The sequence below is a fragment of the Tribolium castaneum genome, chromosome 1 (assembly GCF_031307605.1).
Source record: "Tribolium castaneum strain GA2 chromosome 1, icTriCast1.1, whole genome shotgun sequence".
Lineage (NCBI taxonomy): Eukaryota > Metazoa > Arthropoda > Insecta > Coleoptera > Tenebrionidae > Tribolium > Tribolium castaneum.
This window is the reverse complement of record NC_087394.1, coordinates 35,127,399-35,154,221: the sequence shown is the minus strand read 5'-3', so window position 1 is coordinate 35,154,221 and position 26,823 is coordinate 35,127,399. Positions and strand designations below refer to the sequence as shown.

General features: G+C 35.7%; 3 protein-coding genes across 9 annotated transcripts in view; 1 reads left to right on the top strand and 2 right to left on the bottom strand.

The window, feature by feature from the left end:
* Positions 1-26,823, top strand: part of Lar (Leukocyte-antigen-related-like) — a 205,258-nt gene that overhangs the window by 35,208 nt on the left and 143,227 nt on the right. The window lies entirely within an intron of this gene.
* LOC659505 (cytochrome c1) lies at positions 2,551-3,384 on the bottom strand. Its single transcript, XM_001812559.4, has 2 exons — positions 3,251-3,384; positions 2,551-3,184 (listed from the first exon to the last, which is right to left on the bottom strand). The coding sequence occupies exons 1-2, from the start codon at positions 3,297-3,299 to the stop codon at positions 2,625-2,627; spliced, it is 609 nt and encodes a 202-aa protein (XP_001812611.2). The 5' UTR covers positions 3,300-3,384; the 3' UTR covers positions 2,551-2,624.
* LOC659570 (cuticle protein 7) lies at positions 5,443-6,206 on the bottom strand. Its single transcript, XM_965862.4, has 2 exons — positions 6,069-6,206; positions 5,443-6,012 (listed from the first exon to the last, which is right to left on the bottom strand). The coding sequence occupies exons 1-2, from the start codon at positions 6,078-6,080 to the stop codon at positions 5,587-5,589; spliced, it is 438 nt and encodes a 145-aa protein (XP_970955.1). The 5' UTR covers positions 6,081-6,206; the 3' UTR covers positions 5,443-5,586.

Here is a 26,823-nt window from a genome sequence, read left to right as displayed (position 1 = left end):
CAACTTAAAATTAGTTTTGAGTAAGCGTAGGTTGTATGCTATCTACTTATAAACCTATCCTGCGGAATTATTATAAATTCAATTTTATGTAAAAATATGTTCTTATAATCATTTACAACCTACTCGTATTTTTGTATGAGCAATATGAATTTAATTGATTTGATGTCACAATTAAGGACTTCAATTGTGTTATGAGGAGAGATTAATTGCGCGTTTACTTTAATAGTTGATCGAAGATGCAGTAAATCAGTCTCGGATTAAAGATGCACATTTATAAATATGCGTTTGCAGTTATTTTTGTGTCTCATACAGCAGCTCGAAATTTTGGAACTAAATCAATACATTATTATTAGACACCTACGTACACAATTTCAAGCAGTAGAGAAAAGACACTTTCGTAGATGCTAATAAACTACGGTTTTTAGGTTTTTGTTATTTTTATTAGGACTGTATTCGCATTGTTCCCCAGTATAAGTGATTTTATTTTATTTCAGGCTTCCTTTTCCAGCTGTTTTAAAAAATTCTGTTTTTTAACGGCAAATTTGACCATATGGTTGCGGAATACCAACCTTGGAAGAAGTGTTTTAATGAAATTATAGACGTGTATCTGCAGATTATTATTTTTATTTAGATATTGATAAAGTAACAAATCTCAAAGTTTTATAAAATCCGGTTAGTCATAATAATCGAATACATAATCACGTTCATCGTCAAAAAGTATGTCGTCATCTTTATCATCGCATACACATATTGCGCCATTATAGTATCCTTTTCGTGGCTGAACCTTTGTTTTTTTCTTGCCAGGATTTTCCTGGCGAGCTGGTAAAGTTCTTGGTGAAAATGAGTTTGCTACAATTCTGTTCCTATCAATATCATATCTTCTTACATAAGGAGTGTAATAGAAAAATCCTGAAAATATGTTTTTATAAAAAAAATAATTATTAAATATAAATTACCTTCTGCGATGTAGATTGATGCAATAAGAAGGACAGTTATTGACAACTTCATCTTTGTGACTGATAAGAATTTGTAACACTTACATTTTATAATGTAAGTACACGAAAAATTTTAATTAGGTACATTTACGTATGTATAAAATAATGTAATTTTTCAGCTGTATTGAAAGATAATTGACTTCTTTCAAAATGCGTTTGTTAAATTAGTAACAGTTATCCCCCGTATTTATCAGTTAATGTCACATAAATGACATAAACGTACCTGTCTCTTAATTATAGTTCTTATCACAACAGAACTACAGTGACACCTAAATTTTGACTCACGTAATATTTAATTATTAGGAATCTTATTTATATTATTTGTGAAGTTCTTAATTTAAATGTTTTTTAACAACATAATACAATAGTCTGTTTTTAGAATTTTGTTTCTAAAATGTGTATATTAAAATAACTGTTCATCCTCTTGTGGTTTTTTTATTAAGAAAATTTCTTTCAAACATTGTTTTATCTTTTTTCCCAAGCACGTGTGTCCGGAAATATGCTTATATTTTATATTGATTTTGACATGAAGTTGTAAAGAATCACCTCTAAAATTTTTTTCTATAACAATAACATAAAAAAGGGTTTATGTTCAATTTTTAAATTTATTTTAACCAAAATGTACAGACTTGGCATTTACAAAACAAGTTTTTGTTGATATTTTTTCGGCGTTTTTGGGAAAAAATATTCTTGCTAGATATTAATTTCTGTTATGCAGGCCTAGAGAACGCCTCCCTGCAAAATTGTAAGTAAAATTTGATTTCAAATAAAGACCTTCGTACATCTGTTATAATCCAATGAGGCTGATTCGTATCCTTTGTAATAAGTATCAGTATCAGCCGATCCAGGCAATGGCGGATAAGCAGATGGTGGCTTGTAAACATTAATGTAAGGAACATCGCTGTCATATGTTGCTGGAGGTTCTGATAATGGTCTGAGATGAGTAGGAGTAACTAAAAGAACACGAAACGTTGTAAAACTCACGTTACAAGTACTAATCGTTACGTACCTTCATTGACACTAAAAACTGCCAAAACGGCAGCAAAGATTAACAACCTCATTTCGATTCGCGAACAATAAATTTCATTACGAATGACAAAAATTTATATGCATGCGGTGCACCTACAAATTGAACATTCTTATTCGTCGTAAAATTGGTTATTTTGATTAAGATTTGTCCAGTTCAGTTTTTGCATTAAGAACTGAGTCGATTGATTGCAATAAAAGATAAAAATTGTATGCATTGTTAATGGTTCAGGTAAATGCTCTGTTGCATTTAATTTATTTTTATTACATCTTGCAATAACTGAACAAAAGAAGATTAAAATCTGAACCATATTTTTTGCTTTCACTGAGGTATAACAAAAGATGTTACATTGTGTAAGTGAAATGCATTTATAAATAAGTAGATTTAAAATTGTTTTTTGTTTTTACAACAAATTTGATTTACCCTTTGTACATTAGCATCTTATTTTAATTACTCTTAGTTTCTCTCTTAATTGAATTCGATTTATGATTGTTGTACCTATAAAAGCTAAACAGAGTGGCTTTAGGATTTAGTTTCAAAATTATTTAAATGTACGTATTTTTTATTTAATTTTTTGAACATATTCACAAAGTTATTGCATTTTAATCCTCTGGTTCTGGTTCTGGGCTCAGAGACCTTTCTTCATCATTTGCTTCTAAATTTTCTTCTTGTTCCGGTTCCGGTTCTGGTTCTGGTTCTTGTTCTGGTTCTGGACTCAGAGATGTTTCTTCATCATTAACTTCTACGTTTTCTTCTTCTGCTGCTGGTTCATCTGCTGCCGGTTCTTCGGATGGTTCTTCTGCTGCCGGTTCTTCGACTGGTTCTTCTGCTGCCGGTTCTTCGACTGGTTCTTCTGCTGCCGGTTCTTCGGATGTTTCTTCTGCTGCCGGTTCTTCGGTTGTTTCTTCTGCTGCCGGTTCTGTCTCTAGCACTTCAGTTGTTTGTTGTTCTTCTATTCCTTCTGTTACTACTTCGTCTTCTGCTACCGGTTCTTCCGACATTTGAAAGTCAGGTTTATCATTTATTAAATTATTCACCAAATCTTCCGAGTATACAAAAAAGATATTTAGAGGTCCATCAATTTGTGGCTTTAGATTCCCAAACAAAACTTGGCTTACAGAGTTTTCTTCTAAAGCATCATCATACTTTATTATTGGCAAAGCTAAGCAACAAAGAATAAATTTTCGTGTATACAAAGAAATAGTTTATTAGAAATGAGAAATTTTACCTGAAATAGCACCAAAGACAACAAAAAGAACAATAACTGTGGTCTTCATTTTGTTATTTGTGAATTGTTAATGCCTTTGCTTGCAACTGCAATTTATATTTAGTCTACTTAATTATTATTGCTAAATTGACTCACGAATATGTTTTTTTATTAGAGAAAACTATCACGACTTTTTTCAAATTTATTGTTTTGTAATTAATATTTATCACATATTCAATTTATTTTACATTATGCGTGCTTGTAATTATATTTTATTCCTTTCAAATTTTATGTTCAAAGTTGAGAAAGAGATAATATTACCCATGTTTAGACTTTGAAATCTACGTAATATCAATTCACTGTTGAAACCCTATAGCTATGTAAACACAACCCTTAACACTCCTCATCTAAATTATTTACATTAGGGCTTGTGCAAATATTTTAGGGCTATTTCTGTACAAAAGATAAGCATCGATTTAGACAAACTTGATTTATTCAGCTTGACCGGTGAATTACAGTTTCCTCTACCATTCAATTTTCCCCACGGTTAAACCCTTGCCTGTCACATAAGTGGTTCCCAAAGTCTTGAAAGTAAATTAACAATATTGCGTGCTGAATTTCAGCAGAGGTAAACTTGACATCAACAGATAAGAAACGGAAGTAAAGGCCGTTCGGCAAATGGGTCTTCAGAACAGAAATAATCTGGGAACGTAAATCCCCAAGAAGCCACTATAAGGAAAAGTGCTAAGGGGCCAAGTGTCGCAAACCTCAAGGGGGTTGCTGCAGTGCGAGTGGTAGAATCGAAAGCTTTTTGGACTTTTGTATCGTATCGTAAAAATATGTCGTCGTTTATTCAATAAAATTGAATAACCGCACAAAACAACAAACAAGGGAAAGAAAATCGAATAGGAATGAAGCTACTAGAAATTTTATTGTACTCGTAGTTTGTGTGTATTAATACAAGTACGTATATTTACTTGTTTGTCTAAAAGAAAGCAAAAACGTCAAATTAAGGTGTTTACACGTAACAAAATTTCTTTCAACTGAATGTTATTCTTTTCACTTGAAACATTTTTCACTAAACTGAAAACATCGCTGTGAACGTTTGTTCAAATTCACTTCAGCGCATTTTCTCTGAAAAATAAATTGATTTGTACCGGGCGTTAATGGTAATTCAGAGATTGCGGATAGGAGGTGCGAGTTAATCCGAGCCTCATTACACAGAAGCGCCTAACATCATCCTCTCTTCTGCCACCCTAATTGCGTTGTAGCCAGGACAAAGACGAGCGTGAAGGTGCGTGCGTGACGAGAATTTCAGGAAATCAACCGACAATTACCTAGTTGTTCAATGCTTTTAATGCGTCACTATTAGCATTTTGTTGGATAGTTTAAATCCTAGTTGGATAATGTACATGTAATGGAAATTTCTTGTCGTTACTACAGAGGAATAATTGCCGACAAAAATTTCGAATGTAAAATGAGTTATTGTGATTCTTTGAGCTTCGACGCACCTGAAAGAAGGTAAAGGACACATCAAAATTCATATACTCAATTGAATATGGATGAACATTATGGAAACTTGCTTGATTTAATTTTTTTTTATATTTTTGTGAAAAGATGGAATGACGAAATTTTTTGAACGAATTTTCTTTTATTAATCCGGGCCTTTGCATCAAAGAGGGAATGACGACAAATTAGTAACACAATAATATATCCAGTTTCATCTAAGGATAAGCTTGGATAATATTTCTCGCAGTCGGTTTTCAAAGCGGCTCAGAACAGACCACGCTCCATTCATGATCATGAAAGAAAAAAGCTCCGGGTCGTCGGATAATTGCCTAACAAATTTTTTACCAGACTAGTCACTTCATAATATTTTTTCAAATCAATAGGTGCAATTTTTTGTTTCTTTTTACAATTTTTGCAAGATTTATGTGGATTTTCGGTACCCGGAACATTTATCATGCAATAACTCCGGAACTATTAGAGACAACCCTACGAAGTTACGAGTTACGAGTACAGTATAGTCTTGGACACGCTGCTAAAGGGTTATGACTAATGTGGCAGCTTTGATGGTCGTAATTTCGTTTGGTGTGAATTCGGTGAAATTTTAAATGTTGTGGAAGGCAGTTTCATTCCAACTCGAACCAAAGTCTGTTCTGCAATGTTCCGAGTTTTCGACGGATAACTTCGGCAATAATAAAACAAGTAACTTTTCCGAGTTCACTGTGTATATCATTAGCAATACTTTACAAGACTATACAAACTGTTAAACTGAACACATTATCGTCATCCAAAGCAGAGTATAAAATAACGGTCGGTCGGTCGTAAAGCCTCGTTACGGCCGAGATTCGCTTTTAGTGTCCGGTGATGAGGGGAGCGGCGACTGTTGCCACGGGCACGGGGTGAGCCCCCGCAGTCCTATGAACCACAGCATTAAAGCCCGTGTGGGGCCCAGCGCTGTAATCAACGGTGCGACGAGAGCCGTCCGGATCGGTCAGACTGTATTGTCCGTGGACGACATCCCCATTACGAGTTTCGTGTTGGCTCTTAGAATCACCGGTGTGCTGATCATTAACAGCGTAAGCGTAGTTGTACTGGGGGTTGGGGTCGTAGGGCTCCACTCGGGTCTGAACGACGGGGGCCACTGCCGGAACGGCCGCTACCACATGGGCGGGCGCGGGCGCGGGCGCTGGGTGGTGCTGGACGTTGGAATAGGCCGAGTGTCCTTGCTGCAGGAGACCAGCTTTGGCGAAGGAAAGAGTCGCCGCTAATAGAAGAAACTGGAAGCGAATGAAAGCGAATTGTCGCGCACTAAACCAGCGACTCTTTTAAATACCTTGGTTGCCATGGTGCTCCCGTCGTTGCGTTGGAGTCTGTTGAATGACTGATAACATTATGGGGGAGAAGGGAACTTTTATAGCTGATAGGGAGTGTAGTTTGATACCTGTTATGCAACCCTGTTACAGATATAAACTGATAGTGACCGATCTTGAACACTACACGATACGTCTGGGAAATAAATACGGTTCCATGCACTTGGATACACATTGGAGTATCGGTGTCACATTGTGTATTCGATTAAGATTTATGCAGTGGACATGGAATTTTAAATATGTAATTTTATCACACTGACGGGAATATAAGTTTTCTGGCCAGAATTGATTTCTGGACCTTTCTTGGAATAAAAATACTTTTTCTTCTATACTTCTATGGCTTTTAACAATGTTTTTTCTGAATGAAGTAGTACCATTTAAGTATTGTTATGGATTTTGTTGATAACGAAAAAATTAAATTGTTCACGTATACACAAATCTCGTGAATTCCTGTACAATGAGATAAGAAGTGGTTGGGAAAATTTATTTTATTATTTATTTTAATTAGTCAAAACAGGTATACACAAGATTTCGCGTAGTTGTGTTATATTTAATTCCCCCAACCAGCACCTGGCAAGCTCGTTTCCCTCTTTCCATTTTTACGAAGTTTAAACTAGTCGCCCTTCATAACTCCGTGTCTTGGAAAATTTGTGCAGACAATTTTCTCGAAACACCCCTTATCGCCTTATCTAAACGAGAGCCGCTTCTAATTGGAAAGCAGCAGTCTCCGCATGCGGTACACGTGATTTTACCGGTGTAAACAGCAAGCTCGCCTGCAATTTCCGTTAATTACATTAAAACGCGAGTACCATCCAAGTGTCAACGAGCATTCGCAAAGTAATCGCAGCATTTTGCCGGTGGCACGCACGATTTGTTATCGAATCGAATGACCGCGTAATCACATTAAGGGTCATTTCGGAAAATATGGATCGTGATGGGGGCAGCCAGAGGCGGCGTACTTCGTTAAAACCGACGGATTGACCGCCGACGGCGGAATAACGAATCGTAATGAAGAGGGACGAGTGCGGTCCTGCCGCAATTAATGGCCGTGCAGATTGCAGCCGGAACTATTTGTTTTTGGAAGGGCAGGGTCTCAAATTATTAAATAATGCAAAAATGAAATCTCTACGAAAGTGTGGACCCGCTTGGTCTTATTTTACTTTTGGAATCATAAATAGCAAGACATCATACAACAACATAAAAAACTATATCGAAAAGAAATCATATTTATGTATGAAATTTTTAAGATTTGCCTTACACGAAAAATTTGTGTTTTCCATTCAGGGTAGCGAAAGTAAATTTGATGATAGCAGCTACCATAATTACTAACCTTGCAATCTGCAATAAATCTCCGGTTGTCAGAAACCGCGTTTTAAGCAAAGGGTAGCCTTCGAGCTCTTATCATAGCATTAGCATTGAAACCGGCGCTGTGAACTTCCTTGCTTCCAATTTACTGCTCAAACAACTTCTTCGTTTTCGATTTAATAACAATATTTATGTTCCGTAAAATCGATTCGTTGTCAAAAATTTTAATCTTGAAGTGAAGGGAACCGGTGCCAGTTACGGCGCACTCCAGAGCGGGGCCCACAGACGGCGAATTATCATATCCAAACAACCCTTTGGCCGTAATTAAATTTACGGGTTTATTCGAATTACTTCATGAGGAAACTTTTCAGCTGTTTATCGTTTCACGTGCGAATTAAAATCGCAAGACCTCGTCTGAGTTGAGATTGTTTGCCGATAACAAATTTGATTCGGCTTCTAATTGGTGTGTTGTGAGTCGGTTTTGTATCTGGAGGTCGTGCCCAAACGTCTAGATAAGATGAGCCACAATTACGGATCTCAAAGCATGCAAATGTTGCGTCGGAAAATTGCACAAAGACCCGCATCCGCTTCCTCTGCAACAAACAAACGATCGCGTACACTGCGCTAAAGCCGTGATTGTGAAAATGACAAAAGCCTTTTGTTTAAATAAGTTTTCCTTTTGTCGATTGTATTAACCGAAATCAATTTTTCAAAGCGTTTTGCTCAAATTTTTGCCACTCGTATTGCGGACTCGATAAGGCCGCAAACGCAAACAGCTCCGTTTCCACCCTGATGCTAATGTGATGTCGCGGGGTCTCGAATTCTTATCTGGCAAAGCGTTCGCAGCGAGCCTATTATCATCAGTTTGAGAAAATGTGATGTTCGCCCGACTGTAATTAGGTTAAACGTGTTATGGCAATTACCCCACTATTAAACGGAATTAAACCAATTTATTCTCAATTGACACGGCCATAATTAAATTTACATCGCAAAAATGCCGCGGAGGCAGTTATGGACGACCAGAATTACGGTTTCGGTAAGGCAGAGTCGTAATTTTACCGGGAAAGAGGGTTGTTTGGGGCTTGCTTTCGGGTTTTTGATGCTTTCTAGGGGTCTAAACCAATTCGCCGGAGGAGAAGTGAGTTGGCGAGGTGTCAACAATGATGATTGGAACTGGGGATTGAAGGGCGAGGGGATGGCCGTTTTGAGAGTTTTTCCGAGTCTAGACGGGTTATGGGGCGCTGGCAAGTGATTCGCTCGATAAATTTGAAGGAAATCGAAAAGATGAGACAAACTCGCCTGGAAAAACTAAAAAATATATTGAAAACTGGAAATACACTGTTCAGTATTATTCTCATTTTTAAACTATCTATATCAGAGTATACAAATAAAAATTACATTTCTGTTTATATTGTGCTTATGTGCTTATGGAAACTTAAAGCAGTATTATTTTTAAAAGTAAAAGTAAACAATTTAATAAGTTAATTGTAGGTAACTGTCACAGATTTCTGCATTTTTTTAAATCATTTTTATAGTTTTGTTTGTTTTCAAGCAATTGAATAAAAGTTGGGTTTGAAATTTAATAATTTAGTAATAGATAAATATAAATAATTTACATACAAGCAACGCTTTTTATTTACTATATTAATCTCAAAATTCTATATTTCAAAACAGCAGATTAATTTTTTAATGTAATTGATTAGTCGTTGATCAATATGTAATTTAGTTTGGGGTAGGTGTATAGAGTTAAAATTAATTTTGCTTGTAATTTATTGTTACTTTGAAACAGCACTTAAACATAATTTTAACATTTGAAAAAAATTATTTGATAGAAATAATTACTCTAGTAAATAATAACTGTGCGGGAAATATTTTAGATGTAAAAGGTAAAGATAAAAGAATTTAAATGTACTCAACTTTATTAAAATATTCTCCAACTCGCGGCCCGCGAACTCATTTTTGCTGCCGGCGATGTAGATTAATTTTTATTTGATTGCACATATTTTCTTAGTACTTTAAAGCATCTTTTCCTAAAAAAATCGCTGAATTACTAAGAAATTCCGTTATTTTAAATTTTGTTACAACAATTTGAGTATTTTGGTTAGTTTAAAACGATTATTTTTATAAGACCACATAATTTCAATTTAAAATTCAAAAATGCTCTTCTGATTACATTGATATTCACTTAGGGACACAATATTTCTCGTAGTATTTCTTTGTTTAATAAAATAAATGTTTGTACTATTGCAGGTGTAATTTTCAATCGTTACAGCCGTAAGGACCTAAACTGTTTTTTAGACATTTTTACCTACGACCTAATTACAATTTGATTATATAGTTTCTTTTGTTCGATTTAATCTTGATGCTAAATTAATTACCCGCCTGTAAGTTAAGTATTACTTTTTCGTTTAAATTAAGGATATGAAAATTAGTTTGCAACTGAAGTTGTTTTATATTAAATATAAAGTTTTGAAGTTTTAAAAATCGTGAAACTTATACACGAACGATTAAAGTGGAAAAGCTCTCCGACCTCAACTATTATAGAGATCCGCACATTCGGTCTCTTGTATACGGTGCATTAAGCTAAACAGCAATTCTGTCCGACAAATGCTCCACCTCTCTAAACAATCTAAATTTTATTGCACATGCAGTAACACAGTAGCACACCAGGAAGGACTTTAATTAAAAATAATCAAGTTTGCCGTGTAACAGGGGAGCCGCCCCAGTGTATGAACGCTAGTTTTTGCTGTGCGATACTTCCCTCGTCGTTTTGGAGCCTGGGGGAAGAACCGCCCGCTCAATCCACACAACGGTTTTGCAATTTGCTCGGGATTAAAGTATATGTCACAATGATGAGCGTTCTTCTCGTCGATTCGTGCCAATTTTTCGATCTAGCTGCGGCTTATTGAATATTTATAAAAGGCCGACTCGCGGACAAAGCCTTTTTCTATTGTAATCTGTGTAATTAAACGCGGACGGTCGGTCAACCGTGATCTGTGCACAAAGGACGACACGAGAAGAATTTTTGGTAATTTATTGCAAATGCGCCGTTGACACCATAATTGAATTTGGGGGCTAATGGCTCCACATGTCTAAAAAAAGGGGTTTGTTTTGACTAAATACTTAATGCTCATTTTTTTAAGATTCTCTTAATGACATAATGTAAAAATTGTGGTTACTTCTTCGAGTGAAAGAATCTCTTTAATAGACATTCGAAGTAAGAAAAAAAAATATCAAAAATTAGTCAGTATTTTGACAAATACGGTCCGGGCAACGGTTCCGGCTACAGAGGCAATTAAAGTTTTACATTAAAAAAATTCATTACTCAAAAACTAAAAGTCGTAGACCAATGCGGTTTGTTCCATTAAATTCAGCGGCTCACACTAGCAAAGTTTTTTTCTATGTCTTTAAATCCTCTTCGGGTTGTTAAAAGTTTAAAATATGTCAGTAGGTTTAATTTTTTAATGTCTGATTTTTCAAAATTTTCGAATGTTTTGTCGATTTTCGGTTCTCTAGAATCAGTCGCTGTGCCGTTTTGTCGAGTGCTTTGGCAAACAGGACTATCAATCCGGGGGATTTTTTTAAATTGCACTCGCTTTGAACGAGCTTTGCTTAAGCCTTCGGGTCCGAAGACGTATTTAGGTAATTCGCCGTGAAACTCGAATCCTGATTTGATTTTTTAGTTAAACATGCGATAGGGAGAAGTGGATTTATAAAAAGGCGCCCGAACAAACTTCGTCCCTTTGCTAATTTAAGATGTGACAGCCATGTTCTTCAAGACGCTGACTCTCTAGGGGGCCAACGAACATTGTGTAAATCCGGGGAAACACCGACATTAAAAAGTGCACTTGTGTCGCTCGAGTAAATCTTCGTTCGGAAAACTTTCTTAATTTGGCTTGTTAGAGGGGCCTTAGACGACAGGTGGGGGCGGACTGCTTCAAATTGAACGATCCAAGTTGCCATAACGTGGGTGGACTGCTCTTTAAAAAATTGAGTCTTTTTTCTTATTCCATTTCGAGATAAAGGCCAGAGTAAATGGATAGTGAAACTGCATAAACCGGAGAAAATTACAACTAATCCCATCTATTTCGGGACTGTTTTTAAGCGATATTTGCTCAGTCCGGGTTAGGTTTGGTGGCCTACATCGCTGCCAGAGTGTTAAATTAACTGCAAGGATTGTTGCTTTATTTTATTATGGCTCGTGATTACTTTGACAAATCCAATTTGTGCCGTGCCGTTCGACAAACCATAACGCTTACTCGCTACCAGATATAGGCCATTAGCACTGTATTCCTGTTGGTTATTACATTTTTATTGAACTTATAAAAACTTAATGGGATGTCGCGCGTAATAGATTCGTGCTCCAGGTTATTAAAAATGATCCAGACATATCCTTCTTTCGACGTATTTTTAACTAAGGGATAAATTCTGTTACAACGGCTTATTTCTTTATTTACTTGATTTTCTCAGCGAAAAAAAAAATAAATGTACATAAGTATTTCAGTTAATTTAAATTACATTTAATGACATCATTTATCTATGTTCGGAAATACTTTAAAATTGATCTTATTAGATGTAGGCAATGGGTTCCGTAAACGTTCATCCATAAATTTTTAAAGTGGTAAAAGGTTTGAGTCAGAGTCAGAGGGTTTGGAAAGCGCTAATATTCGCCGCAAGAGTTGTGTAGTTTTCGGTGTGGCCTGAAATATGCTAAATGTCCTTGCGTAAATCACAAGTTTTATTAAAATTGGCCCGGCAACCTTATAAATCACATTTTTTGTGGTTGTGTATCCGCATTTGCAACCCAAAAGTTTGTGTTTTTGGCCCTAATCACATCATGTTAATTACGGCCGAAAGAACGCGTCCAGCGAAGCGAAATCGTTTGTATCCTTGTTCTTGTAGATTTTTTATTGTGTTTCCAAATCCGGTAGCCTCTTTATTAAATTCCTTCTTTTCGTGGGGCTTATGGATTATGTAGAGAGCGCGCTTCGGAGCTCGCTTATCCTCGAATAAGTTAGAAATGCACATTACTTTGTGTAATTTTGGCAAAATGTGCGTGTCGTTGAGGAGTTTTCATCCAAAACCGGCTGAGATATTTGATGACCGGAGGCTAGGTCTGTTCATAGAGTTTCGAGGGAAACCGCAGCGACTTCCTTGGAAAGCGTCGTAACTGCGCACAATGGCAGAAACATAAATCACGGCAAAAATAATAAATCTGTACGTGAAAAAAGTTCCTAATGGCCAGACGTGTTACTGAAAATAACGCGCTGGTATCGCAATCGCTCATGGTCGTCTGACACAAAATTAATGTTAACATTTCCGGATTTCAGTGGCCAAAAAACGTCTTGTTTTGAATTTAGGAAAGCGCAACCAGTCGGAAGCAAAGTTTGGTGGAGCGGTGGTTTCTTCGCCGCAAAGCCGGTGAATAATTAGTTCGTATGAAGTTTTCATGTTACATTACCGTTTAATTACCTGCGAAAATTCGGCGAGAAACGTACACTCTAAACCGTCTACATGCACTATAAGCCACTATTTGTTACAACTATACTCATTAGCTGACACGGCTATAACCATATTCTTGGGTGACGCGTGCCTTCACAGACATCCTTTGTAGTTGTCCGCTTCATTTATTATTTACTTCAAACGGCTCTCTTCGTCAAACGGCCGGTTTGAGACAAGTTCGCTGAAATGGAATAGGACTTGACCAGGGACAGCTATCTCATTCTTGGGATTTACGTTTTCGAGGCCTAGCCTTAAAACCGAGAGATTTTGTATAATCACAGAAATTGGCCCTGTATGAGTACTATGAGTCAATTTTCAATCACATACTTATATTTTTACTGCATTGGAGAAAATAAATAAAATAATTAGTTCATCTATTATTGTGGTAAACCCTGCTCTAAACCTGGATTGGCTGGTAAAATAAAAAAGTTTGAATTTTGAACTGGTGAACATAAAAATTTCGAAACGTTCGTGGATTTATTTTGAAACAATAATTAAACTTTATCGAAATCTGCTACATTTAATTTCGTTAATCTGAAATCAGCATTGATTGGATTTTGATGAATTCATGTCAGATTAATTATTAAAAAAATGACTTTTTTCATTAACTTTTATTTCGAGAAACTTAATTAAAAATTGTTTTATGTGGATTGTCATCACTCATCATGTTTGAGTAGGCAACAAGATCTGATTTAGTTTTCAGTGCGTTTTCGATTACTTTCGCTGTGGCCGCCCACAAAGGATCAGGTTTTCAAAAATTATCAAAGGAATAATATCAGATTTCTAATTAAAAGCAACAAAAATATTTCGTTATTAATTCGTTAGGGCTTTGATGCGTCATGCGATATTCATTCTTAATTACCACACTGGCTTCCGTAAATTACGTTTTTTTTACAAATTCTATTTATAACAAAGTTTAAATTGAATTAATGTTGACTTGTAATTGTTTGCTGCTATTGTATAGCGTGAAATTGATGAACTAAATAAAGATTGACAAAAGGGAGTTTAATTGCATAAAACGGGTGATAAAATATGGTTGTATTAATGAAACACCTGCGTTGAGTGGTACAGTCACTAACAACAAACCAATAGCACAGTTAAAGGTATTATTTTTTGTGAAAATGAACGAATGACGTTTAATTCATGGTTGGGATAATTTTGCAATTTTTTTTAATGCAAGTGTTAGTAAATAATAATAATTAGTCATAGTTATAAATGAGTAACCAACTGATCAGTTTTATTTTTCAAATAAATGCTGGGATTTTATCTGTTGACGCAGCAGATCTGGTTTGTGTGGTAAATTTTGACGAATCGCTAATGCTAAAGTAAATATGACTCGATTCCTAATTGAAACAAATACAACCAGTCTCAACTGGAGTTTTAATAATAAAAACAAACACGTTTATGCTTGAATGCTGACCAAAATTAATTGCTTGTAATCCGCCTCCATCTCCATTAAATAACTAAAAACTGAAACAATTGTAAAGCCGGCTTTTTCAAAGGTAAACTTTTATCCACTAGCCGACTTTCATTGCAAAGGATTGGGTCCAGCCTGTGGCATAAATGAGTTAAAACATAAAAGACAACAACGGTCTTTGATACAGATTGCTCAGTTGTTATTTTGTGCGAGTATGGAAGTTCAAAGGGATGCCTCGTTTGTTCCCAATTAAATATTAAGGACTAATCGTCATTTTTGCACAGGAAGTGAATTGCTTTAAAGTTACATGAAAATTAAACCAGGTGTATGCGAATGAAAAAACAATCAACGGAGAAGGGAATTTCGGATTCAAAAGGCAGTTTCCAGTTCATGAAAATCGACTTGGCACGTTTTCTCTATGATATTATTTTTAAATAACGACCGGTTGGTTACATGTCTGGGACGTGTTGTGGAAATTATGTGAAGGACTTCATGGAAATGCAACGTTTATTTCGGTCTTTCAGAAGAGCACTTTGGCACTTGAAAAATGTCTACTTTAGTCTAAAAGTGACTTAAAGAGCCAAGTCTGTGTTTTTATTGTATTGCTGTTCTTTAAAAACTTTCTCAGCTGGTGGTTGGTTCTCAAAGTCCTCAAGGAAGTGTCGAAACGTCCAATTTGGCGAAGCCGCTCTTAATTAGTTTTTGCCTCTCGTCCTCATCAATTCTGAGATAAACGAGCTGCGAACGCGAAATAATCAACAGACTTTTTATTGGACTCATTAACTCCGAGGTGCATTAGACCCGCTGCACCCAAAACTTCAATTCATTGTTATCAGGGAAACAATAAATATCTGTGGTCTATTCCATTTCATTGCCGTGCTTCGATACGATCTTAATGACGCCGTTAACGTTGGAAACGCAAAGTTTTTCGTGTTGCAGCAGTGTTGCATCCCATAAAGCGGCCTTAATCCTAAACAATTTCCAAGTGGAAGCGAGATAGTTTGTTTAGATACATGTTTCCTGAACAATTAATTAAAGGGTTTACGCCAAGTTATACAGGAACGGCGTCTGGTTAATATGATTCGTTTGGTGTTAGAGACCACGTTGCCTCTAAACCTTGCCGCTATGATGAACACCAATACGCGGGATGTGATTAGGCTCTTGCGGCTTCAACACAATTTGCTGCACGAATTTTGTTTTCGAAAAGTATTGAAATATTGTGACTTTACGACCAGAGTAAATTTGGTGATCTACAAGCGGGACTCGTGAGAGCTCATTCGGCCTAGTTACGACACCCGGAAAAGTTATTTCGCTGTTTGTAGCTACATACGCGAATTCGATGAGCTGGATAACTTCGTAACGCGAATAACTTATTTCAACTTCATTGCGAGTGAAAATGTGATATCGACGAGTAAAAGTTATATTTAAAGATCCAAATATTTCAGTAATTTCCTATACTTAGAAAGTCGTTTCATTTTGTATTTGATTTCTAATTGGACCGAGTGAAATCAGTATAAAAAGTTTAGAAGACTCGGCATTCGAGTATCTAAGTCTTTTCACAAATAACTAGAACTAATCACTCAAAATTACCAGGTATCTTAAATTAATTTTGTATAATAGGTGAAACAGTTCTGTTTTTGTGCAATTTATTTTTATATTTATTTTCCATATAATAGGCTAGTGTGGATTAGACAGGCATGCTGGGTAATGACGCGGTTGTCGATGTTTTATTACGGCTGACGTTTTGATAGACATGCTGTTGCCTTTTTCCGAGCTTGGAAAACCAATAACGTATAGCGTGTCTACATAGCGTATAGATAGTGGTAGGTGGAGGTATAGTGAAAGCATACAGAAGTTATTGTTGTATACTTGTACTTTTTGATAATATTAAACAAAATTAATATTGACTTTAACGAAAAAAATCCTTTTGTTTGATTTAAAGTCTCAATCGCACAAGAAGGGCTTGGATAGACATTATTTAATTAACAGAAAGTTAAATGCAAAACATGATATGAAAAAAGTCGTGGAAGTTTCATTTTAAAGCTTCAATAAACAGTGCACTTGCCAACTTTAACTATAACACAGCATGTATCCTCATTTTTATGCAGCTGCGAGCACAAAATTCTGTTATCTTGAATTAGTATTCAAGTTATTTGCGGTCTGAATTGCGTTTGAAAGTTACATAAGTTTTAAAGCGAACTATGAGTTTAATTCCCTATTTCCAGCAATAAAAAGTGTGATAAATTGGGAAATTGAGTGAACAAACCACTCCCCTTGTGCGTTGCCACCCATTCAATAGTCGCCGTCATTATCGTAAACGAATTTTGAACGAGGAAAAGACTTTAAATGGGACCCACTTAGACGCGGCTGAGTGTTATTCATTATTCGAGGGCCAGTTTTATTAAAGGACTTTGAGAGGTTGTAAATGTGAAATATGCCAGGTCGAATTGCATTGGCGGTACATTTACCTGGAAGTATGAAAACTAAAAGGGTGATTATTTTTCTTTGGGAAATGCAGTTCTTGAAGCAAGTTGTGGTGTCGCGAGTATGTGGAACGCTGCCTCTAAGTCTGTTTGAAACTTGCCACTTAAGCAAGCAATTAAACGGAGTAATCCTTCTAAGTATGGCCAAGAAACTTGGAAATGCTCGCTCTGGTTGCATAAATTTCTGTGTTTCGGCGGACGGACGACCCCACAATTATATTTTTAAAGTTCATAAAGCAGAGCCACAATTCCGACTTCTTGTACCGTGTATGATTTATCCTGATCCTTTTCTAGGTAGTTACATAAACTCCAGTTAATATAAAACCAGTCTTCAAAGTTGTGGCCTGAGTTTGTAATAAAAGTGCTATCTTATTACGTGAAATAATTTATTAAGGGAATTTAATCTAGAAATTATATTATTACGGAGATGAGCGAGATTAAGTCTGGATGAAGAAAACGCGGCCTAAGCGAAATCCGCGCACTTGGCCCAATCAGAAGTGCATTTTCCGCTTGTCTTGTCGTTGCTCAAGTCGCTGTTTCATGTCACGAATAATAAACTAAATTATTATTTATTTTATATGGCGGTACACATCTCGACTAAAGTAGATTTATGCAGATTTGGATAACAAAGTTAGAGCGAGATTGTTGGAAACTTTCCAAGGGGGTTCCGAAATTAAAACGGGCCAAGCTACGATGGATGCACTGCCGCATAGCAAACGTATTTGTTTTCAAAGAAGCTAACTTCAACAATGTTTACTCAACTCGCTCGATCGTGGTCAATTCGTTTCAGACGAGAACCAAGAAGAAAACTGGAACGATGCTTATTTCGAACTTTAATAAATTGTTTGCAAAGTAATATCTTACTAAACAAAAGGAAATAAATTGTAATAAGCCTATATTTTTTTAATGAAACATTACAAAATATTAAGTCTATATTTAGAATCTAAAAAAGATGAAGCTTTGCTACATTAAATATAGTAAAGTAAATACATACAACATTGAACAAAACCATAAGTCTTGCAATAGAGGGCGCACGGATCTAATATTTACTAACCCTCAGACTACCTAACGTGTTCATGTTTAGCAGAAAAGCATTTTTTCATCGCTCTCACAGACACAGAGCCCATCAGCATGGTTCGTTCGTTCGTTCAATGTGCAGTTCACTGTCTGATGTGCTGACCTGACCAACGCACGTCTTATGGGGTTCTTTTGTAATTGCTACATTTCTCCCCTCAAAAGAAAATAAAATAATCAAAGCATATTCCACTTTTATTTTTATTTTACTGTATTTTATTTTCACTGATTCTTTAGTACAGTGGTACATTTTATTGTTTAAATCGTCGTTAAAGTGAATCTTTTTTCGTGATACTAAATAGATATCAATGCCATATCCATTATACTGTACTGTAACGTCACTACTTTCTAGTATGACAACACCGAAAACTAAAATTTAAGTTTTTTCTACTTTTTGTGTTATTAATGGTCATTACCGTTAGGGCATTTCGGTATTAAACTAAACTAATGAGGTATCGAATAAAGATAAAGGTAAAATATTGTTCAATGGCACGAAACAAGAATCCCCGATCAAAGGCCGCTATTTGTTTTGTGTAGTATTATTTTAGAATTTCAATGGCTTGTGTGTACACTGCTATTATTGTCGATGGCAAAAAGCAACCTTATGAAACTAAAATAACGAACAATGGCTTTACATACTTGCTTTGAAGATTTTTTATTCTTTACTCGCTAACAGAGTTTGGATTTAACTTAGTCAAATGAGCAGTGAAATACTCGAAAACTGGGCGAAATTAAGTTAATTACGTTTTAAAGAGTGTCTGAAACATTTTTTTGGTGGTGTGAGATACAGAAGCATGCGGTTCACAATGAAACAAATCATACATAATTGAAACGTGTTGGAGGGTTAAAACTACGAACAAACTCCGGACTCCGGGGTTCGTTATAATAGAATAACGGCCCTTTACATATTCGTTGATTAGGTTTCGGGCGGTTTTCAGGTATTACCGAAATTACTCTCTAATAATAATCAAGAGATACTAATTAGAAGCCGTTCGCATTCAACTCCATTAGAGAGTCGCTTCGATTTGAAAAATTGCCAAAGTTATACCGGATCCGGAGCTTTTAATGGCGCCGCGTCATTACAAAAGCAATATCAAAAGCTCAATACGTCTTCGATTTACTTTGTCGCCGACTGCATTGAATCGAATACCCTGTAATGTCCTTTATTTGATAAATGTTGATGCCATCATCATTCTATCGAATTCTCGACAGTCTCAGATTTTATCAGCTGCTATCTGTGAGAAGACTTCTGAAGAGACGGAATCGCATGATAGAATCTCCGCCATTCGGGCACTCGCAACGCATAATGCCACTCTCGCTTTAAGAATAAAAATTGACTCTTTGAATATGATATCGCCCTGCGGGAGACGCCGCCAACCGGCGAATAATGACTTGTATCACAGGACGAAAAAGGCTAACCCGCATCCCGGATTATTACTTCCACTATCGAAAGAGCTCCGGGCTTAGCCGTTATTAATTCCGAGCCTTCGTACAGGATGTATTCAATTTTTCCGATAGCTAGCTCGAAAACTGCCTCAACAAGCCGCAAACAACATTTTTCTTGAACCCGGAAGAATCCGGTTGCGCTGCGTTCTTCTGCCTCTTTCGGTTTGACGTCACGTGCAAGCCGCTGCTCGCACGACCTCGTGTGTTACCATCGATCCGGTCTCTTGCGAATGCTTGCCGCTGCAAACCATGTTGCAGGAAGGATTCGCGTCTAATCCTGCTACGCTCTAGTTCACGCACGGAACCGTCTCATGACGCACCGACGCACGTGCCACCGGAATTTTGTTTTATTAAATTTTCATAACGATATTGTTGAAACTTGAATAAGAAACGCGATTCCGGGACAGAGACGTTTCAATTTCCGCCGCCGGAAAAATTAGTCATTCCAAGGGACGCCGGCCATTATTTGCCGCTCATTCTACACAATAAGCGTAAATAACTAACCCTCGGCGGAGAAATTATGCATTCCAGCAACGTCACATGTACGGTGCTGTTTAATAGCGCAAGGTACGTCACGAAAATGTCAACATTGTGAAAACAACAATCTTCTCTATTAAATTATATTCAAACGTGCGGCTTAAATGTTTACAACGCAAAAAAAAATGTTTTTGATGTTGAAATGATATGTATTTTATGCGTAGGGTTCTGTAGAACTTTGTTCAAAGGTTTCTTAATGTAAACATTATAGAATACTGAAAGGTCGTTCTATTTAGGAAAAAAATCGTCAGACTTCAATTTCGAGTTGTAGAATAGAGTTTCTAGGGAAATGCAAATGTCGAGAGTCAATAAAGGCTCCGCTTAGCAAACGTCGGCAGGTATCTCAAGAAAAAAGTGTTTACAATGAGAACAGTTACTCAGTACGCGAACACTATAAAATTCTCTTTTAATACGACCCTTCCGGCTCTATAAAACCCTTACGACTAACGAACAAAGCTATGGAATCTGCAATGGACGTTTAGGGAGTAAAGTGAAAGACATGAATTTTAAAACGTTCCGCTCGTTAAAAATTGATTCCTGAGCTCGATTCTGTTTCGTTTCTGGAGATAGAAGAATCGGTTTAATCGTCGAGTGCAGCTAGAAAAATGGAAGAAATTCGTTGATATGCACCACTGGAGTGTTTTTATGTAAAATTTATACCCTCGCGAGCCCACTTGATGGAGCGTTGTTGCTTTTTTCGTGTGGGATTTGCAGAAAGCGTCCGATGATAAACGCTTTGGCGGCAAATCACATTTATTCAAAACCGCAGCATTTCGCGTAATCCACTTTTCCGATAAAGTTAATTTTAAGAGGCGACCTCTCGCCAACTTATTGTAACTAGTTCTCGAATTAAGTTAGCGCCAAAGAATATAAAACGACATGTAAATGAAAAACGTGCCTTAGACGGAATATCTAAATGGACGCGGTACAAAGCTCAATTTGCATCTCAATTTTTCTTCTCCGCGGCTGCTTTTTTTAACGTGTTCATAATTGTTTCCGAATTTTCCGCGAAAATTCCCCACGTCGCCGGAATACGAGATAAGTGCGAGCTTCTAAAACCGGCAGAATGCACTCTAGAAACGCCGGCACAAAGACAACAAATTACGAGCTCTCCGGCGAAAACTTTTTCACGGAGGCCGCGACTTGTGCATTTAATAATCGTGTTGAAATTTAAATATTAACGGGGGAATTACATGGGACGGATCAGTGGAAAGCTGCACCTCGCTGCGATTAATTTGTTAAATGAAAAATTGCATTGCTCGCTGTAAAATTTAATTACGTCTGCTGCGAGGTAATTATTTGCAGATTGTGGCACACGGATGCGGGTGACAACGAAAAAATATGAAGGTCAAATTTTGTATTATTTATTTCGCCTTTCTTAATTACAAAACATTGAAAATTCGAGGCAATTTTTCAAGAACGAAATACGTGACTGCCGGGCATGCATTACAAAAGCTTTTTCCGAATTCGCTTTATAAAATAATTATTACACTCGTATCGCTACTAAAAGTTTGTCTCTGTAAGCTGCATGGAACAGTAACTGATGTCAATCACAATAAATGGATTATAATGTGCTCAGTTGGTTATTCGTATCTAATCTATCAAAGCTTAGAGAGTCATTGTTTGCTAACTCTCAACAACACCGACAATTATAACCTATTTGCTTAGTTTATATCTATCATCAGATGTCACAACATTGGAAATGCACAAGATGCAATTATCAGGCAGAACAAAACGGAAATTGATAAACTTTCATAATGAAAGAAGCTTTTTTTATGAACCATTTATGTTTAATAAAGAGGTTTTAATTATTGCAATTTAGACCCGAGTATTACCACTTTTATGTTTGCAATAATAATAACAACAAAAATGGTTAGTTCTAATTTAGAAATAATAAAACTTTTTTTTTGAAAATCATGTTTTCAACACTAGTGCTTTTTGAGTTTATGTTACAAATTTTAAATTAATGCCGAAGTTACAGTACGGCCTATAATTTGGCTTTGTATTAAATGAAACATACTCTTGTTTTAATACAGAACTTTGTAATCTAGCTATTTATTTATACGAAAATGTGTCGTCAAATGTTTAAAATGAGTTTGACAATAATACTCTCATTACTTAATGTACCTTTGTTTCTCTTACGTTTGAAGTGTCAAGGAATGGCTCTGTTACAAATTTAATCAAAGAAAGGATTTTCTTTGTTCCAAGAAACATAATTACAAGCTAAAACAGTTTTAAAGCTAAGTAATTATAATCTTGTTTAAGAATATTTCTAATAAAATTTGAACTAATCTACATAACTCAGTTTTTTAACGAAGTACAAATTTTTAACTGAGTTTGGGTCTAAATTAAATTAGTATTTGTAAAATTTTTGCGTTATTGTGGATAAATGCGATTTTTTTGATGAGATTAGCGTGACACGACATTTGCCCATTTTGTATTATTTTAAATTTTTACGTTAAAATAGAAGTGTTAAAATATTTTTGGTCAAGACTTTTGAAAAAGTGATGAAAAGTATGCTGCTCTAAAATCTGACATATATCTTCACGGCCATTTAAAATTAATTTTGGAGGTAAAATCACCGCTCCACCATTACGTTTAGCTACCTGCCGGCAATAATAATCAATATGAGTGCCTCGTAACCGTAAAGGTAATGTCAAGGATAATCTTGTCGTTGCAGTATAATCACTTAAATTTTGTCATTAGTGTAGCTCGTGACATGTTACTCTAAGTAATTTTTGAAATAATTTCCAGCAACTTTGCAATTTCGGGTGGGATATCTTATCCGAATGAGCACCGGAGATTTATCTAGAAAAAAAAACCGTTGAATTTTCTTGAAAATGGGCTTATTGCTGCTCTGATGATATACGCTAGGTAAATTCCTCCAGAGATTGGCTAAAATAATTACAGCCATGAATCTTTTTTCCGTGATTTTAAAAGGAAAGAATGTTGCGCTTAAGGACGTGTCAGATAAAGCCCTTGTAGATTTTTCCGAGTTTAAAACATTTTTGACAGTTTATTGATTGTTCCGACCTATTTCTTTTTGTTCAGTTTTTTATTTGGGTTTTTCGCTCCGGTGTAGCAAATTCGTTCTATCTCTCCCGCATCCCTTCATACCCCCGAATAAAATGTGATGTTTTATTCTGTAGTCTAAACGAGCTTTTCCATTTTTTCCCGGCCTCGTTGCATCCACGAATCGAATTCCGTGCCACGTCTGCACCCGAGCAAGATCTCCATCATCAAATAAAAGCAGGATCGACTAGCACTTGCAGCTCGCGTGATTCGTAATTCTGGCACGTAACTAACTATGTCAGCGGTTACGATTGCGAAAATTTCTGGATACATTTCCAATATCGATCACGAGAGTGCAACTCGTAAAACTTGCCCGACCGCGACTCAAATCCGATAACTGCGAAATTCAGACGTGAAACAGGGCCGGACTGCCTTGTCCTGACCCAATTCAATCATAAATTTTCATTAAACACAAATTGCACCAACTATTTCAAAAATTGTTGCTTATTTTATTAATCCCTATCTACGAAAAGGAACTTAATGCTGAAATAAGATTTAGAAACGCCGTCGAACGGCAAAAGTGTTCTTTAAACTTTAGTTGAAAAAAATCCCGGTCCGGCCCTGGCGATAAATCTCCAAAGGCCGCGCGAAGCGTGCCCGATATATTTCCTTTTAATTAACGGGGGCCAGGAAGGAGGAGCAGCCGCCTGGAACAGCCACTTTCGCTATGGATTTGTAGCAACAACAGCATTGCGACTTGTTAGGTTCAGTGGAGTCATTACAGGGAGATTTTTCTTTTTGTGGTGTATACAGGTGGTCGCCGGTTGCACGTACTCGACTTCAATCTGTATTTATGGGACAGGGATAGTGAGGAAACACGAAATATGTACAGGCCATGCCGGGTGTACCATATTTTTTCATATTTGTGGGCTCATATTGGTTCTGAATCGGCGATCTTGAAATGTATTGGTTGTCTGCTGTTTCAAACTCGACCGAATTGCTCATACAGAATTTTAAGCTGCATAGTGCCAACGTAAAAAAGTTACGGCAAGAGGTCAATAAAACCGACGGGTCAAATCGTTTTAATGGCCACGGAGAGTCTATGCACAATTTATTAAGTAGGTGGTTGTAGAGAAATTCAATACTTTCATTTTAAAGTTTTAAAGGATTATATTTGCATTTGTAAACTCGGAAAGTCAAGTTAAATTGAAGGTACATTTTTTAATTGTAGCTTTTACATACAACTTTTGAAAAAAGGATAATCTCTAAAGTAGATTAGATTAAATCTTTTTTTTTGTCAAGTTTACTGTTCCACAAATTTTTACATTTTTCTCTCTTTTAGACGACTTTTATCAAAGCATGCAACAAAGATTAACATGGTTGTTCAGTTGGGCAAAATTTTTAATCCTCTTTAATCGAACCATCTTCTTTTAAATTTGTAGTATTATTAGATTCTCTTTACTACTTTAGCATTGTGGTCTATTTGTAAAATACTTTAGTGAAATAGGTCACAAATTACACTAGGAGACATGATTTTTATAACTTAAGTGTGTCTTAATCTGATATTATTTCTTTCGACTTATTGTACTAAGAAGCAAATTATTTCAAAAATTACATTAAATTACTTATGATTATTGAAATTAATTTGCAATTACGGAAACTGGAATTATATAAATTGATCTAAAAAGAATGGGATTCTGATTTTTTCATGTTGATTCTTCGGTGTACTTTGCAAAATTACAAGTGCATTTGAATAAATATCTGATCGGGCAAACATCAGGAATAATTGTGTATTTGACAAATTAAAGTTGGCAATCTATCTATTGCAAACTAAATACAGAATAGTAATGTTTTTTTTTGGGTTTGTAGCTTTTTAATTGCTTTGTTATTGGATCTAGAAATACTAAAATCCGATTACAATGGGGTATTAGTTCGCAAAGTTTTTTTTATCATTATATTCATTATTTGCATTTATTTTTTCGATAACACTAATGGCTAGTTTACAAAACTTTAATTGCAACAAAATTTTATTTGTGATTAATTTGGCATTTGTCAAAGCGTTGCCAATGCTAATTAAATGTAAACGTAGAATGATTGTCATCCTGGTTAAAAGTTTAATTTACTTATTAAAATAAGCTTAAAAATTTTGTATTAAATATTTAAGTAAATGTGTAAATGTGTGGTGAAAGTATTAATTCTCCCGGCGCATCCACCAAATCGTACGCTTGCTTATTAAATTTATAAATAGCTGTTACACTTACAAGAATAATAACATAAATATTTTACAAATTAAATTGATTGTAATTACTTTTTACCAAATGATTTAAAATGAATTTAATAATAAAAATAAACGGCATATTTTTTTTCGAGTTTAATATGAATTTTTTATTTTACGCCAATAACAAACATTTAATAGGTACTTGAAAATAAATTAAAATATTTTAATTAGGAGGATGAAACTGATGAAAGTTAAGTCGTTATACTGAATTTAAAATGCATACTGTTTTCAGTTAATTATAAAAATAAACTTGCTAGAAAGTCACCAAACACGGGCTAGTTTACAGAATATTTTAATAACAATGATTTTTGTAAATCAGTTTTAAAAACCTGATTGTAAAACCTCTTTGTACAAATTTCGTACAATTTTTTTTATCACAGATAAGTATTACAACAATTACAAATCGTATCACACTCACGCATTTAAATTCTAAAAAGATTTACTCAAAGTTGTTAAAGAGTGGACATAAAGTAAAACTAATTTCATTACATATAGCACTCATTTTTCAAATTAATATGACCGTATTTTTTGTGAAAGAGTTTTTTATTACTTTAAATTTGTTAAAATGAACATAAAAACCTGTAATTTTTTTATTACTTTTAAACGTGCGTTTGAGCAGGGAAACCGGCAGTAAAGTTTTAAAGTTTAAGTTAAAAATAAAGTTTTTTTCAAATTTCTCTAGCTAAGATTTTCTTAATCCAATCAAATTTTAGGGATAAAATATTGCTTGGTGCAGAATGCGAGTCTAGGTAAGAAAGTAAGGTATTCGGGTTCCTACCTTTGGACGATTAATCCTTCGGATTAATAAATCCCCGTGTAGGAGATAGATTTCTCTACAATTGCAATTCCGCTGAAGGAAAAAATGCAATTTAGAAGACATGCACCCCGAACGTGTCTCAAGCAATTTAGGAAAAAGAATAATGGGCTATCGTTGTCAGAGTGATAAATGCGGAAGGTGTACGAAATTACCGGATTAAGTCTCAGCATGGCCCTGGCTTAAGTGGCTCTTATTAAATGAATTGGGGATTTGATATAATTTTAATGGGAACACATCGACCTAAAAGCGTAAATAAGTAATAGTGCGTTTGATCCGTCGGGATTACTTCCATATGCGATTCTAAATTTTGCACTTTCACTGGGATCTTGTTGGCACTAGCCTATGCATATTTTTGCGCGGTTTGGACACGATGTAAAATCAATAAATCCAATCCTCACGTGATGAATGGTGTCGGTAATACCGGAAGAGTTGTGAGGTAGCCCCATATTTAAAATTTTTCATCTCTTATCCGGTAACGACCCGGATTACCCATACAAACACTTCATAGGGGCGCGAACGCGCCTACGCCAACCATTCTAATATTTTACCATCTTGAGACGGTATTTTTGACACTCGAATTTATTTCGGAGATAAACGGGACAGTCACTCTTCAAAGGCACAGTTTTGCATAAATAAATAATAACTTTTCGCTGGATTAGTCAAAATATTGTTCTTTGCCTCGTTCAAACAACACAAAACTGAAATGTTGGTTTTGAAATAAGTTCAATTACGGCCGGGCGTTTCTGGATGGGTCAATTTGCAATTAATCTTGCCAGGAGTAATGAAGGAAGTGTAGTGTGACCCCAGATAAAGTGAGCGAATGCTTTTTCACGTTTTTCTATCGGGG